Source organism: Vulpes vulpes, chromosome 7 (assembly GCF_048418805.1).
Source record: "Vulpes vulpes isolate BD-2025 chromosome 7, VulVul3, whole genome shotgun sequence".
NCBI lineage: Eukaryota > Metazoa > Chordata > Mammalia > Carnivora > Canidae > Vulpes > Vulpes vulpes.
Genome location: NC_132786.1, coordinates 100761972 through 100775976, shown reverse-complemented (window position 1 = coordinate 100775976; position 14005 = coordinate 100761972). Strand labels below are relative to the sequence as shown.

Sequence of the window (14005 nt, the reverse complement as noted above, 5' to 3'; positions counted from 1 at the left end):
TTTTCTCCTTCATAGAAGTTTTGGACATCCGATGCCTACTTACAAGGAAGCAGTCTACTTAAATGGCACTTTTTCATTTTCTTCGTTACCTCACAAATGACTAACACTTCAAACTACTTAAATCATATCACTTCCAATGGGAACAGGTGTAAACTCCACTAGTAGCAGTGGAATTTCTCAACTGATCTAAGAAGAGTAAATATTCAAAGGGCTACAGATTTTTTTTTAACCAGGAGGCTCCCCAAACTCAAGCATTCACTCATTCAACAAGTATCTCTGGGTGTCCATGATGTGCCAAGGATTATTCTCTCTACTTGGAATCGAGTGGTGCAAAAAAATAGACGTACTGCCTGTTTCCGAGGAGCTTATATTCTAGTTAGGGAAAAAAGACCTTCCCCAAAAATATATGCATTCATATACATACATATATAATTGTGTAATGTAGTGACAAATGCTGTGAAAAAGATAAAGCTAAGTAGGAAGAAGAGTTATGGAATGGGGTGTATGTGTTGGGGGGGGAGGGAGGTACACGTGTGTGTGTGTGGGGGGGTATGGGTGTGTATATATGGGCAGAGTGAAACCAAGTGATAAGGAGATCGTTTAGCAGCAACCTGAAGGAAGTGAGGGAGCTAGCGATGTCATTTGGAAATGTGTAAGCCATGTGAAGGAAAAAGGCAAAGGCCACAGGTATAAGAGAGACTGACAATATGAGAAAGCACAGGGAGGCCAGTGAAGGTGGAGCCAGAGGGAAGGGGACAGGCTTAAGGACAGAGAGGCATCTGGGAGCCAGATCATGCAGGCTAGGGAAAATCTTTGGACTGTACTTTGAGTTAGACAATGAGTTACTGGAAACTTCTGGGGAAGGGAAGACATGAATGAGCTTATTTTTTTTTAACTCAGCTGCGAAAAAACAAAACAAAACAAAACAAAACTAAAAAAAAAAAATTACTCAGCTGCAACAGGGAGAGTAGATTTGGGGGGGCAATGGTGGAGGCCAGGGCAGTACTTGAGGGATGAGGAATGGGTGCCTGAACCAGTGTGGGTTAGAAGGCTGGGATCTGGAATGGACTTCGAGGGTAGAGCCCAAACAATATGCTGATGGAGTTGGGGTATGGGTCATGAGAAGGAGAACAAAAACTCAAGACGGAGTTCACAGCTTTTGGCTGTAATCACTGGAAGAACAGACTTGTGATTACTGAGATGGAATGCAAAGAGAAGATTTTGCAGGATGGTCCATGAATTTATGGTCAATGAACTATGAGTGTTAGAGAGGTGACAGGTTTCAATTTGTAGTAAATTTTCATTTGATTTTTTCAAGTCCACTTTAAAAGTTAGGCAACTGCCTAACCTACCCTATCCTGACACACATTCTCCCTCCTTTGTTGCTAGGAGAAGTCTGCTTTTCATGAGTGGTGATGTTTCCATCCCCGTGAGATGAACTGTGATCAGCAGAGCCAACGATGAGAACTCTATTCCCCATCTTCCTGGGCTTTATAGATAGATGTGGTCAATCTAGTTCTGGCTAAAGAAGCATAAGTGGCTGTCTCTCAGATGGGTTTCAAGGAAAACTTCAGTTTTTCATCTTTTATTTATTTATTTTTAGTTTAGTTTTTCATCTTTTAGATGAAAAATCCAGCCACTACAGGTTATTTTCTCTCTCCTGTGAATCTGGAGGAGGAGCAGCCATCTGTGACCATGCTGCAGAATGCACGAGCGTGAAGAACCACATGCTAGGTATAGAGAAGCAAAAGGGTACAAAGAGATTCAGTGTCCAATCACTAATTCCCCAAATCAACACTGATAATGGCCTACCCGTGGAACTTTTTGGTCATATGTGAAAAATAAATTCCTATTTGTTCAAGTCACTGTAAACAACTTTTCTATCACCTTCAGCTAAATGCATTTCTAATAGTTCAGTTATATACTTTTAGGTAGCACTTAAATAAAAATAACAGCTTTACTCAGACTTAATGCACGTATTGTGAAATGCACCCTGTGAAGTATGTAACTGAGTGGCTTTTAATATATTCACAGACTTGTATGATCATCCCACTAATTTGAGAATGTTTCTATTACCTATTAGCAGTCATTTCAAACTCTGCCCTCTTGTCCTGCTCCTGGCAACTGGTAATCTGCTGTCTCTGGAACTTTGTTCATTCCAGACATTTCATATACATGGAATAATACAACATGTGGCATTTTGTGTCTGTTTTCTTTCACTTATTTTCATTTATTTTTATATTTTCAAGGTTCATCCATGTTGTAATATATATCAAAACTTCAATCCTTTTTGTGGTCAAATAATATTCTATTATATGAATATATTATACATGAAAGAGCAAATGAAATCTGTGCCTTCCTGAGAACAAAAGCTGTATGTTTTTCTGCCATTCATGTCCAAATAGGAGAACTTTAAAAAGAATTGTTTCAAAAACCTTTATTTAATAGGGGTGCCTAGGTGGTTCAGTTGGTTAAATATCCAATTCTTGATTTTAGCTCAGGCCATGATCTCAGGGTTGTGAAATCGGGCTCTGTGCTGGGCGTGGAGCTGGCTGGTCTCTCTCCCTCTCCCCCTGCCTGCTGCACTCTTTAAAATAAATAGTAAAAAATTTAAAAAATATATATTTAATTTTAATTAATTTTAATAATTTTAATAATTTTTAATAATTTTAATTTTTTTTCCAAGTCACATTGGGAGATTTTTATTAACTTAAATTGACATCATTAATTTTGTCTGCCAAGTCCTTAGTGAATATACCTTTATTTGATACAAACCTACTGGTTCTTATCAACACCACAGGATCATGAAGACTTACAGTAATCAGTGTTTTATAATGATTAAAACAATGTTCAAATAACAAGTTACTTCACTGACATACTTAAAAGAAAATTCTGGGGAGTGTTTGAGAGCTCTGTTTATAAATAGTAATTGATATACTTAGGTATTTGGTGTTGAAGATAAACACTTCTTATATAAAACATTGTTTTAATACATTGCTCTACTAATGAGCCTAGTTATTAGATATAATATATTTCTAACACTAAAGAATAAAGCTTTATCTTCATATTTATTTTATTCATAGGACTCTTATCAATGAGGAATGTTGAAACTAACAGTAAACTGGCATATTGCAAATGACACTCTATAGAAGTGAAAAAGAAAGCTGCAACAAAACAAACTAGATCACTGCATTACACATTCTTTATACAAACAGCCCACTCTGAACAGTAGAATTAAATGCAGACCAAATGCTTTTAAGTTTTTGTGCCTAGCTGGCAATTACAATCTCCACACACTAAAGAGAAAAGGAACAATAATAATAAAGAACACAGTATTTTTAATGATTTTTTTTTCTACCCACAAGACATTTTATTTGACTTTACAATCCAAAGTTCCCCGTTTAGTACAAAATAAATGCACCACGTTGTCTCTGATCGTCATGACTATTTGGCCGAGAAACGTAATTATCCCCACCTGAAGACTAGGAAAGCTGAGGCCGAGAGCACTTCTCGACCTGCCGCAAAGCCCCCTCGTTGTTTAGCTACAAAAACTACCAAACGTGCCCCACAAGCTGGTTAGTTGCTGAGTCTACAGAATCTTTCAAAATCCACCAAATCTTTCTACTACAGCCCATTTTCGCTCCCTGGGTCATTCTGATCTTTCTCGGGTCAAAGGTCTCATTCACCTCTGAAGCTTCGAGAAAATACTGAGTTTCTCATGAGCAGATTTTCAGGGAGGCCCCAAAGTCACCTTCTCCGGGCAGCTCAGGACAGAAGAACAGATGCAAAGGCTCCAAGCACGAGACGTGATGGTGTGTGTAGATGAGGGCGTAACTATTAACATTAGTATATCAAGTTACTTGTGAAAAGATGTCACAGGAAAAACCAACCAACCAACCAACCAACCAACCAACCAAGCCTAGTTTTAAAAACTGTTCTGATGGGGGCACCTGGGTGGCTTAGTTGGTTAAGTGTCTGCCTTCAGCTCAGGTCATGACCTTGGGGTCCTGGGATTGAGAGCCGAATCGGGTTCCCTCTCCCTCTGCCCCTGTTCACTCTCTCTCTCTCTCTCAAATAAATAAATAAATAAATAAATAAATATTTAAAAAAATGTTCTGATGGTAGAACTTAGTTGCAAGTGTGTATTAAAAGGATCAGACAACAGTTTGATTCCGCAGTTATCCAATACCTATCCTTGGTTTCTAATGTATCTTAGAAAACCACTAAGTTCATGGCTCTATACTAAAAAATGCAAAGAATCCCTCTCTTCTTTCTTTCAGACAGTTCCAACTACAGTATGAAAAGTGATTATTTCCTTTCATTGTTGATTCCACGTCTATTTAGTTATTATTGACAGCAAATAAAGATAAATAAAAAAAGGGGGGTGACGTGAATATTTTAGTTAGAATTTTGGAAGAAAAAGTCAACTTGCCTCAAGTTCCTTGACAAGCCTGTTAGCTAGTTCAATAGTTTTGTTCGTTCGGTTCACCTCTTCTTGACATTGGACTTTCTTGGCTGTTGCTTTTTCAAATGAAGCTGTGAGTCTGCTCAGATTTCGATCCAAATCCTAGGTAAGAGTTAAAATTAGCTTTTCAGCCATTGTTAGGTAAAATGGAAAGAGTATAATCATCTTGAAACATATATTACCTTCAGGTCAATGAAACCAACCTTCCTGCCTCCTTGACTTTTGCCCCTTTAGCATACGTATGTTGGAGAAGAAGGATTAGTGGTAACAAATACATCAGTGCCACTGGAGATAACCAGTTTCACCATGAGGTCTTTCACTTGCCTTCTGTACTCAAGCAGAGTGCACACAACCGCTGCGGGGAGGTGGATAGGCCCTCCAGAATCAAACACAGCCTGGGTGCACTGTTCCCTCTCTCTTTAACCTAAGCCTCATCTTCCAGTACCACCTTTATTCAGAATAATGGTCATCTTTTGGTTCTCCATCTCTTGACTCTTTTCTTATTTCTCAATGATCCATAACTCAGGCAATGAAGAGGGGCGTTAACGACTGAGTCCCTCCAGACTTCATCAACCTAACCCAGCCTGGGCCAATCAGATTTTATCTTCTGGAAATGGGTGACTGAAAGTCAGAGGTATGTCACCGTCTTTAGCATCAAAAGACCTGGAAAGAGGTATACATTTTGAAGGCCACCTGGGCTGGAGAGCAGGGGAAAAATCACATTGGAGAAAGAAAAAGAATAGGAGAAGTCACACAGCTCTAGAGAGACACTAAAAAATATTCATGGCAGCTTCTCATTTCCTGGATCTCTTTTCTCCTAAGACCAAATCACACTTCTTTCCCTCAGCGTTCCATAAGTTATCCTCAATTCCTTTTTGGCCTAGGTTTTCTAAGTAGGTTTCTGTTACTGATAGCCCCCTCTCCCCCCCAAAAACAACAAAAAAACCCCAAACCTTTGACTAAGCTATCAGTACTTGGGAGACTCCTTACTATAGCATCTTGCTATCTGCCAAGTTCTAACAATCCAAAATAAGATCCGTAACACTGCTTTTGTACGTAAGTGACAAGTTCCAAGAGAATTTAATAAGGAAACTTGTAGAACACATATCACTTGTAATTTAGAGGTTATATATATTTGTCAATGACCCAATTATATCATTATTTAGTTTATATCGTTAAAGCAGCACCTCTAAAAGAAAAAGATGTGTCCTATTTAACGTGCAAAATAAGATAAAATAGATGAGAAGTGGAGAAGATAATTACACATCAGCATCTAGAAATCAGATTAAATAATATTTAAACATCTGTTTTAGGTTATTAAAAGGGCTTGTGGCTTTATAAAACACAGGGGCATATGTGAGCTCTGGCATCCAACACCTGTGCTCACGTTTAGATTCTGCTACCAGCTAAGCAGCAGCCATGGCAGACTGGTTACTTAACCTCTCCGTGCCTCAGCTTCATCATCTGAGAAATGGAAATAATGTTACCCAATTCATAGGGCTGACCTACATACACACAGAACTAAGGGATAAAATGATTTATATCCATTCCCTTCATGAAGTTGGGAAGGGGAGCTGGATGTTGGGAGACCACAGTCTCTCGCATTTGTTTCTAGGCCTCTTGTGTGGAAGCATTGGCAGCTTTTGTTCTGGACTCTTTCCTAAGATACCTGCGTAGCAAAGAGGCTCAGAAGACAGAGGCAATGCTTCTCTCTGGGCGCCAGACAGAACTGTCTCCTGGGAAGATGAATAAAGATAGGTTTCTTTCCAGGGCAAAAGTTGAGCAGGTTTAGTTGCAGGGCTCTTTATACTGGGGGGCCCTGAGCTTGCCATTTCTCAGCTCTGACACTAACCCACTGGGTGTACAATGTCAGCTTGTCCCCCGTGCGTTAGGCTCGCAGGGACTGGGGACCAGAGAACCGACGCACAGCGTCAATGCTGCTGGCTGTGCATCACAGAGTCCCCTGGTCCCTGACCCCCAGGTGTCAGGTCTTCTGTTGCCTCCACGAAACTGTGGCAGGCTAACTTGTTAGCTTGCAAGTAGGTTCCGATCTTGGTTCCTTCACAGGTCTTGGCAGCCCTGGCCTCTCGGGTTCTAGAAGTAAATATAGTGAGACGGGAGGGACTCAGCCCAAGGGATCCAGCCCATCAGCTACCCTAAAATCAGTGCCTTGCAAACTTGAGCTTGCATCAGAACCACCTGAGAGGCTTGATAAAACCCAGACTCCAAGGCTCCCCCACCACAGTTTCTCATTCAGCAGGTCTGGGGTTGGGTCTGAGAATCTGTACTTCTAACGAGTCACCAGGTGATGCTGATGCTGCCACTTTGTGAACCAGGGACCTGACGAGAATGACTTCAGATTTTCTTTATGGCCATCTTTGGGTCCTGTATGTTTGAGAGACTCTGCAGCCTTTTGTCCACTCAAATTCAGTATTTTTTTTTCTCTCAACCTTCAAGTAAAGGCCATCTTTTAGGCTTAAGCTAACAAGTAAAGGGAACAAATGCATACAGACCAACACTGGTATAAAGGAACTGCTATCACAGCATAGATGCTGGTATCAACACATCCCTACTTTGTGAGGCAAGCAAGCAACAGGAGATGTAAAATCGGGAGCAAGGAAAAGTCAGAGGCTGCAGGAAACGAAGGCAAAGCTAGCAAAACTTGTAATTTTGCTTGGGCTCAAACATTTATCTAATTGGTACCAACAGACAGAAGCTATGCAGAGATACTTTGTCCTTGCCATGACCAGCCATGGCATCTTCACATAGAATTGAACCTTGGTGGGGACCACAGAGACTCTGTTGCATTAGTAACTACTCTTTGGAAATCCATTTGTGGTAGGGGGATCGAGGGGACCCATTCTTCATCAAGACATTTCAATTATTACTCTGTCTTCTTTTCTCTGTGTCTGCAAACTTAGCTCGGAGGCTTATTGATACGTGAGCCTCTGCTTGTACCGCGGGTCTCTGAAAACAACTGACACGAACAATTCTATTCAGCTAGTTGCAGGCTGTGTCCAAAGAATTACTACTCCTGCAACTGCACAATGTCTTATGTTTGGGATCACATGTGAGGCTGGCACCCTCATCCCTTCTTCCAGTAACATTAAATTGCTTACAATTTCCATGAAGCTATTCACAACAGACGACAACTTCTTTGAAAAAGTTTGACCGAGTTTTGACCAACGAAGATTATTTTTATAAAACTAGTATGTCTATCCTAAATTTGTCTAAAACGACAGTTGTGGACTTGTTTTTCTTTCAATAGTCACCAGGTATTTATTGAAAAGTATATATGGTGCTGTAATAGGAAATGTGTGTGGATTGCACAGAAAGGAGAGGATGGGCAAGACACATGGGTGAGGGGGCAACAGGAAGTCCAGGAGAGGAAGCAGTCTGGACTGAGAGGGAGGTGTGACTTACTGGGAGAGGTGCTGAAATTGTCCACATCTTAAGAAAACTTTTGGGGTTATTAACCATCTTATCAGAATAGGTATCAGAGAGAAGACATCTTTTAATTATTGAATAGTAAGATGAGAGCCCAAATTAATCCCTTCCTTGTATATTCAAAGGTCAATACCTTGGGCTCTGCCCTGGAAAGATGATCTCTCTCTTCTTTTGAAAACCTGCCCTTCAATCTGGGAGGTCCTCTCTATTAGGAAGTGCAACCCCCACACATTTTTTTTGGGGGGGCAATTTAATAAGTAGTGGCCTCAGACATCTGCAGGCCTAATTCAGGCCCCATTCTGTAAGAAGCTGAGTTTATCAGCTGCCTGGCTACTCTGAGCACCAGATTCCCTGACCCTCATGGCCTCCAGGTTACCAGCTAAGGGCCTCAGGGCAGGATTCGCTTTGTAGCAAGAACAACCTCAGAATATGGTGAGGTCTGCCCTAAGCTCCTGATGCTCCTTATTCTTCACACTCCCTCTGGAGAACCTCCCTACATTCTTAAATCTATATTCTTTTTTTTTTTTTTTAAAGATTTCACCTATTTATTCATGAAAGACTCAGAGAAAGAGGCAGACATATAGGCAGAGGGAGGAGAAGCAGGCTCCATGCAGGGAGCCTGATGCAGGACTTGATCCCAGGACACCGGGATCATGATCTGAGTCAAAGGCAGATGCTCAACGACTGACCCACCTAGGAACTCTCAAATCTACATTCCTGAGCCAGGCCTGCCTCTCAAACTCCAGCTCTTGACAGCTGAACACCTAACATACGGGTTTTCTATAGGAAGAGTGGAAACTCTCCCTAACATTTATGAAGCACTGACTATGTACTGCACACAGAATAGCATCTCTGTGCATCACGGTTCATAGATGAGGGGGTCACAGAAACCACCCCCAGCTAGTTTAAGCTGTAGGGAATTTACTGGAAGGAAATGGAAGAGAGACTATTAAGAGGGAGAGAAAAGGCAGAGAACCACACAACAGGCACCCAGGAGCTCCTGAGAGTCAGGAACAGGAACTCCTCCAACTGGACCCTATCTCTAGAATGCATGGACTTTGACCACAGTCTTTTTATTTTTGTGCTCATGGTTCAAGTTTTAGAGGCTGGAGTAAAAACTGGCAAAGTGTAGATCACGTAGCCAGCCTTCAGCTGGAGAAGGGAAGGGCGTTCTCTGAAAAAAGCATCACCAGAGTGCATCCAGTGAGGAGGGATCATTTCCTCCAGACACATCAGGCTGTTATCACCCAGAGAAGGTAGCCTGGATTCTGGGTGGCCATGAATCACAAACGCCCGCCTTGAAAAGTAGCTGCTATTATCACTATGTTACAGAAATAAAACTGAAGCTCCCATGGGCTCCCTAAAGTGGCCAGAGTTTTACAGTCTCATCACCCTGATTGTACTCCTCCTTGCCAAGCACCTAAAGTTCAACACTCCTCTTCTGCTTCTTGCTTCCTCCTCCATGTGCAATCCACCAGTCGGGCATGTATTTCACTCTCTCCATCACGGCTGCTCCTGCCCTGGTGGAGGCCCTAGAAGGACCCACTGCAGTGTCTCTAACTTGTGCGTCTGCATCTGGACGCTACCCTCCCTCCTGCCTCTACGCAGCTGTTTAAAAGTCAGTTTGATCACACCATTAACCTTTTTGAAATCTTTCAAAGTTTTAAGTTATCACTCATCAGATAAAATTTAAATTCTGTAGCATGAAAGGCAAAGGCGGCCTTTGCTCACCTCTGCAAGTTCAATCGCCCTCGCTCTGTGCTATTCCTGACCTTCCCCTGAATGCCTGTCTTACTTAGAGCTCTGGCCTATTGAGTTCCCTCAAGTGCACCAACTGCTTCCTCCTCCTTCTTTATTCTTTGCAAGGAATACCTTTCCCAGTAATCCCGGTGATTCCTAGGAAACTTTTGAAGCCCATATCAAGCATAGCTTCCTTCTGAAACTTTCTCTAATTCCCCAGGAAGACTATTTTTTTGGTACTCCAGTCACCATCTATATATAGTCATATATGTACTTACGACACTGGGCTAGGATGACTGGATGCGTACTTGTAAAAATAATGGCAATGACAATATTTGTAGTTAACATTCTGTAGGCACTTACTATGTGCCTAATGCTATGCTAAATCCTTAAATGAATGACTCTCATTCAATCCTTATAATTCTACCTAAGAAATGCAAGCTATTATAAAGTCCATTGCACAGATGAGAAAACAGAGGCTTGGAGAGGTGAGCTAACTCACACAGTGTGCAATAGTACATAATGGAGCCAGGGTTACAATCTAGGCTGCTGGGCTCCAGAAACATCGCCTTTCATCACCATGTGCTATCCTCCTCCTTCTACTACCAGACCAGGAAGGATTTTTAAGTGCAGAAAGCATGAAAGTTTCTACTCTTTCAGGTCAGTGTCTAGCATACAGCAGACATGAACTATCTATTGGACGAGTGTGTAGATGAATCTACTGATGAAAGATCAAGCTCCTTTCTGCTTGCTTGGACTCAGATGTGACTGTGTCTAAGCGGGGGGTAGGCACTAGCTCTAGGGAACTTTGTTAGTGTTACCTTTTGCACTCACCCCAAGCTTTTTCCTGATAGCCTCGAGTTTTTCAGTAGCTGCCGCCAATTCAAAGTTGGCTTGGGCTAATGCTTGCCGTTTGGGCTCGACGTCACAGTAGACCTGAAAATCCACATGGGGTTCAACTCATGGGGTAGTAAGAGACAAAGAGGACACACAATCATTCAATCCTACATCTGAGGGGAGCTTTGTCATTAAAATTTCTATTTCATCTACCAATTGGGGTTTTATTTCTTAGCAATGGTACTACCCAATGGCAGGGCCAAAATCTATACAGCCTTCCCAGTTCAGCCCGGTTTTCCATCTCTGGATCATTTATTCTGGAAATGAGAGTTATAAATCCTTGCATAAAGTGCTATGTACGTGAAACAATATTAAGATGCTACAGGAAGTTTGTCCTAAAATTTGGAGATAATCTTCCTATCATTAGAAATTGCCGTGGGGAAGAACTAGAAGAGCTCTAGTTGGGACTGAGTCTTGATTTTAAAGTGGTAAATAAATGTGAAGAAATTCTCTGAACCTAGAAAGGACCGTAGGAGACAGCCTCACAGTATTAACCATGCTTTCACCTTCTAAGTTCCTGCCAACCTTCAGAGTATTATTTGGACAGGTGGTTTGAGAATTTTAGGGTCCCACTTTTTTCCCTGTTGGAAAGAGAGGAAGGAAACTAATTTCTCTTATCTCTTTTACAGCAAAACGACACAGAACAGAGTCATAATCTAGCTCCATGCCCATCTTTCCACCTATGGTGCAAAGAGTGCACAGGAGTCACACATTTTCTTTTCTTTTTTCTTTTTTTACATTTTCTCATGAAGAAATGTTGACATGTTGACTACAATCTGTCCAAATGCTTACTCTATCCAGGCTTCCACTAACCAGATAGATCAGTAGGGTCCCATTCCTGTGGGGCCCCAATTACAAAGGCTAGAGGCTGGTTTCATGAAAATCACTTTGGGAATGTCACTGATTATACTTGGCATTTCCTCAGTAATTCTATTTTTTTTAAGATTTTATTTATTTATTCATGAGAACACAGAGAGAAAGACAGAGGCAGAGACACAGGCAGAGGGAGAAGCAGGCTCCATGCAAGGGAGCCCGACATGGGACTCAATCCTGGGTCTCCAGGATCATGCCCTGGGCTGAAGGTGGCGCTAAACCACTGAGCCACCGGGCTGCCCAGTAATTCTATTTTTGAATGTGACATATAACCTTCAAAAAAAAAAAAAAAAAAAAAAGAGAGAGAGAGAGAGAGAGAGAGATGGTTCTTCAGAGTTAAGGGCCACACACTGTTCCTTTTTTACATCCAGTGATCTGCGAAGTGTTGACAACACAGGTGGCACATAGTAAGTACCTGATAAATAAATGACTAAATGAAATGATAATCTCTTTATGCTGCCTGAAAATACAAACTTTAGATTAGACCATAATATGGTCAAAAGTGTATTTGTCATCAAAATACTAACGCAAAAAAAGTGGGGGCAGGGCTATTTCCTTATCTCATTAAGTCTACAATACATGGTGTTCATTTCTGCATTGAGAGCAGGGACTAAGGTGAAACATGAATTGAGACCTGCAGTTGGTTCAAGTCAATGCAAAATTAATATTTTTTTATTTTTAAAAATTTAAAAAAATATTTTGTTGATTTGAGAGACAGAGAGAGAGAGAGAGAGAGAGTGTGCACAGAGTGAGAGGGAGAGGAAGAAGTAGACTCCCTGCTGAGCGGAGAGCCTGATACAGGGCTCGATTCCAGGACCCTGAGATTATGACCCGAGCTGAAGGCAGATGCTTAACTAAGCTGCCCAGGGATCTCGCCAAACTAATATTTTAACATAAAGAAATATAATTAATCTACCAGCAAGTTTTTATCTAATCAAACCAAATTAACTGCTCTCTGATTTACAGTAGCTGATCACTCTACCTTAAAAGAAAGATAGTTTCAAACATCTCAAATGTTACTTTTTTTGGCCCGGATAGAAATTAGTGTCTTGATAGAAATTAGTATCTTGACGGTCCTTGCAAGGAACAGCTGGAACCCTGCAGGGCAGGGCTGATACCTGATAGAACTTCACGATGTTGATGACCCACGCACACAGACCAGCTGCTGCAAAGGATTTGGTCCGAATCAGGCTTGGATTGAACTCTGGGTCTCTCAAATACTGCTCATTTACTACTTTTAGACAGTTTTCTGGAATGTGCTCTTTGTCATAGTTAATTAACGCTTGCAAAAAGTCATCAACCTGTAAAGCAAAAAGACTGATTGCAACGAACCCATTCGGGCTGCAGAGAAAATTCCAAGATCAAAAGTTAAAACCAGCTTTTAGGACTCACATTACAAAGGCAAAATTGGCAAGCAGCATTTATCCTACTGTTTGACTTGTTCAGTCTTTATGGTATGAAGTGAGAATTAGCAATGGACACTTTAAAAATCTCTTCTCTCCCAGGGTAAAATATTCAATCCCTGCACAGGAGGCATTTCACATTTTGAAGAAAAAGAGAAAAGAAAAGGAAAAACACCTACCCAAAAGCCCCTCTGCCTCACCTTCTTGTGCATTAGTAACATTTTTCCTGCATAAGAAATCCATGTAATTTTCTCCCTCCTACACTTAGCTGCATTCATAATTTTGCAAATAATTAGCAACCTTCTGAGTGCTGCTAGTGTTGACTTGGGCATGCTATACCCCCAAGCTAACCTCCAACTTGGCAAACAAAAAATTGTGCGTTTAGAGAACACACGGCAGATTACACTCGACGAATGCAAAGATGATTCTCCTTGGTGTGAACATCTTTTGCTGTCAAATACAGCCAGAGCACTAGGAAGAGAAACTGCTGGGATCTTCATCTTGCCAGGTCGTCTGATACCTTTCCCATGAAGATTTTAGCGGCTTTCCAACTTCGGTCTTTAGGCACTCTGCCCCGGGGAGCCAGGAGCACCATCACGGCCGCAGTAACGTTGGTAACGGCGTTGGGAGGGTTGGGAAAGGCTTTCAGCTCAGTGAGATTGACCTGAAGAAAAGCACAGCCACAGTGAAGATCAGGAAAGGTCTGGAGAAGGGCCATGAAGTTATCAAGCTGGTCTTAAGGGGCCTCCTCCCTCTCCTTGTCCCACCAGTCTTTGGTTTGGCAGTGTTCATTGCCCAGCGATTCCATCTTGGGGCCCCAGGGGGTTCTTTTCACCCTGGACACTTTTCTGATATTCTGGAAACAGCACTGGTCTTTTTTGCTTCCAGAAAATTCTTCATCTGATATACCAGTCCTGCAGAACCTTGCTGACTGAGCGCAGGGAATTTAATACACAAACTTTTTAAGGTGTTACGGGTTCTATCCTAGCTACATAATATATCTGCATTTTAACCAGCCCCTCCCAGAAACATCACCCCCTTGGTTCAGAGTGTCTTGGTTTTGTTCTTCTGCCCAAGAAACCTCTTCTATTACACTATGATGACTCTCAACTGGGAACGTGCTCATATAGGCTGAACCTACTCTCTGTGCAATTCCAATCTCCTGTCAAAATCTTGATTT

General features: G+C 41.6%; 1 protein-coding gene across 1 annotated transcript in view; it reads right to left on the bottom strand.

The window, feature by feature from the left end:
• DNAH11 (dynein axonemal heavy chain 11) overlaps positions 1–14005 on the bottom strand; it is a 314532-nt gene that overhangs the window by 86445 nt on the left and 214082 nt on the right. Inside the window, exons 59-62 of the mRNA XM_072764523.1 lie at positions 13346–13489; positions 12541–12723; positions 10487–10588; positions 4433–4567 (exon numbers count right to left, since the gene is read on the bottom strand). Coding sequence (XP_072620624.1) covers positions 4433–4567; positions 10487–10588; positions 12541–12723; positions 13346–13489 — 564 coding nt within the window. The remainder of the gene's footprint in view (positions 1–4432; positions 4568–10486; positions 10589–12540; positions 12724–13345; positions 13490–14005) is intronic.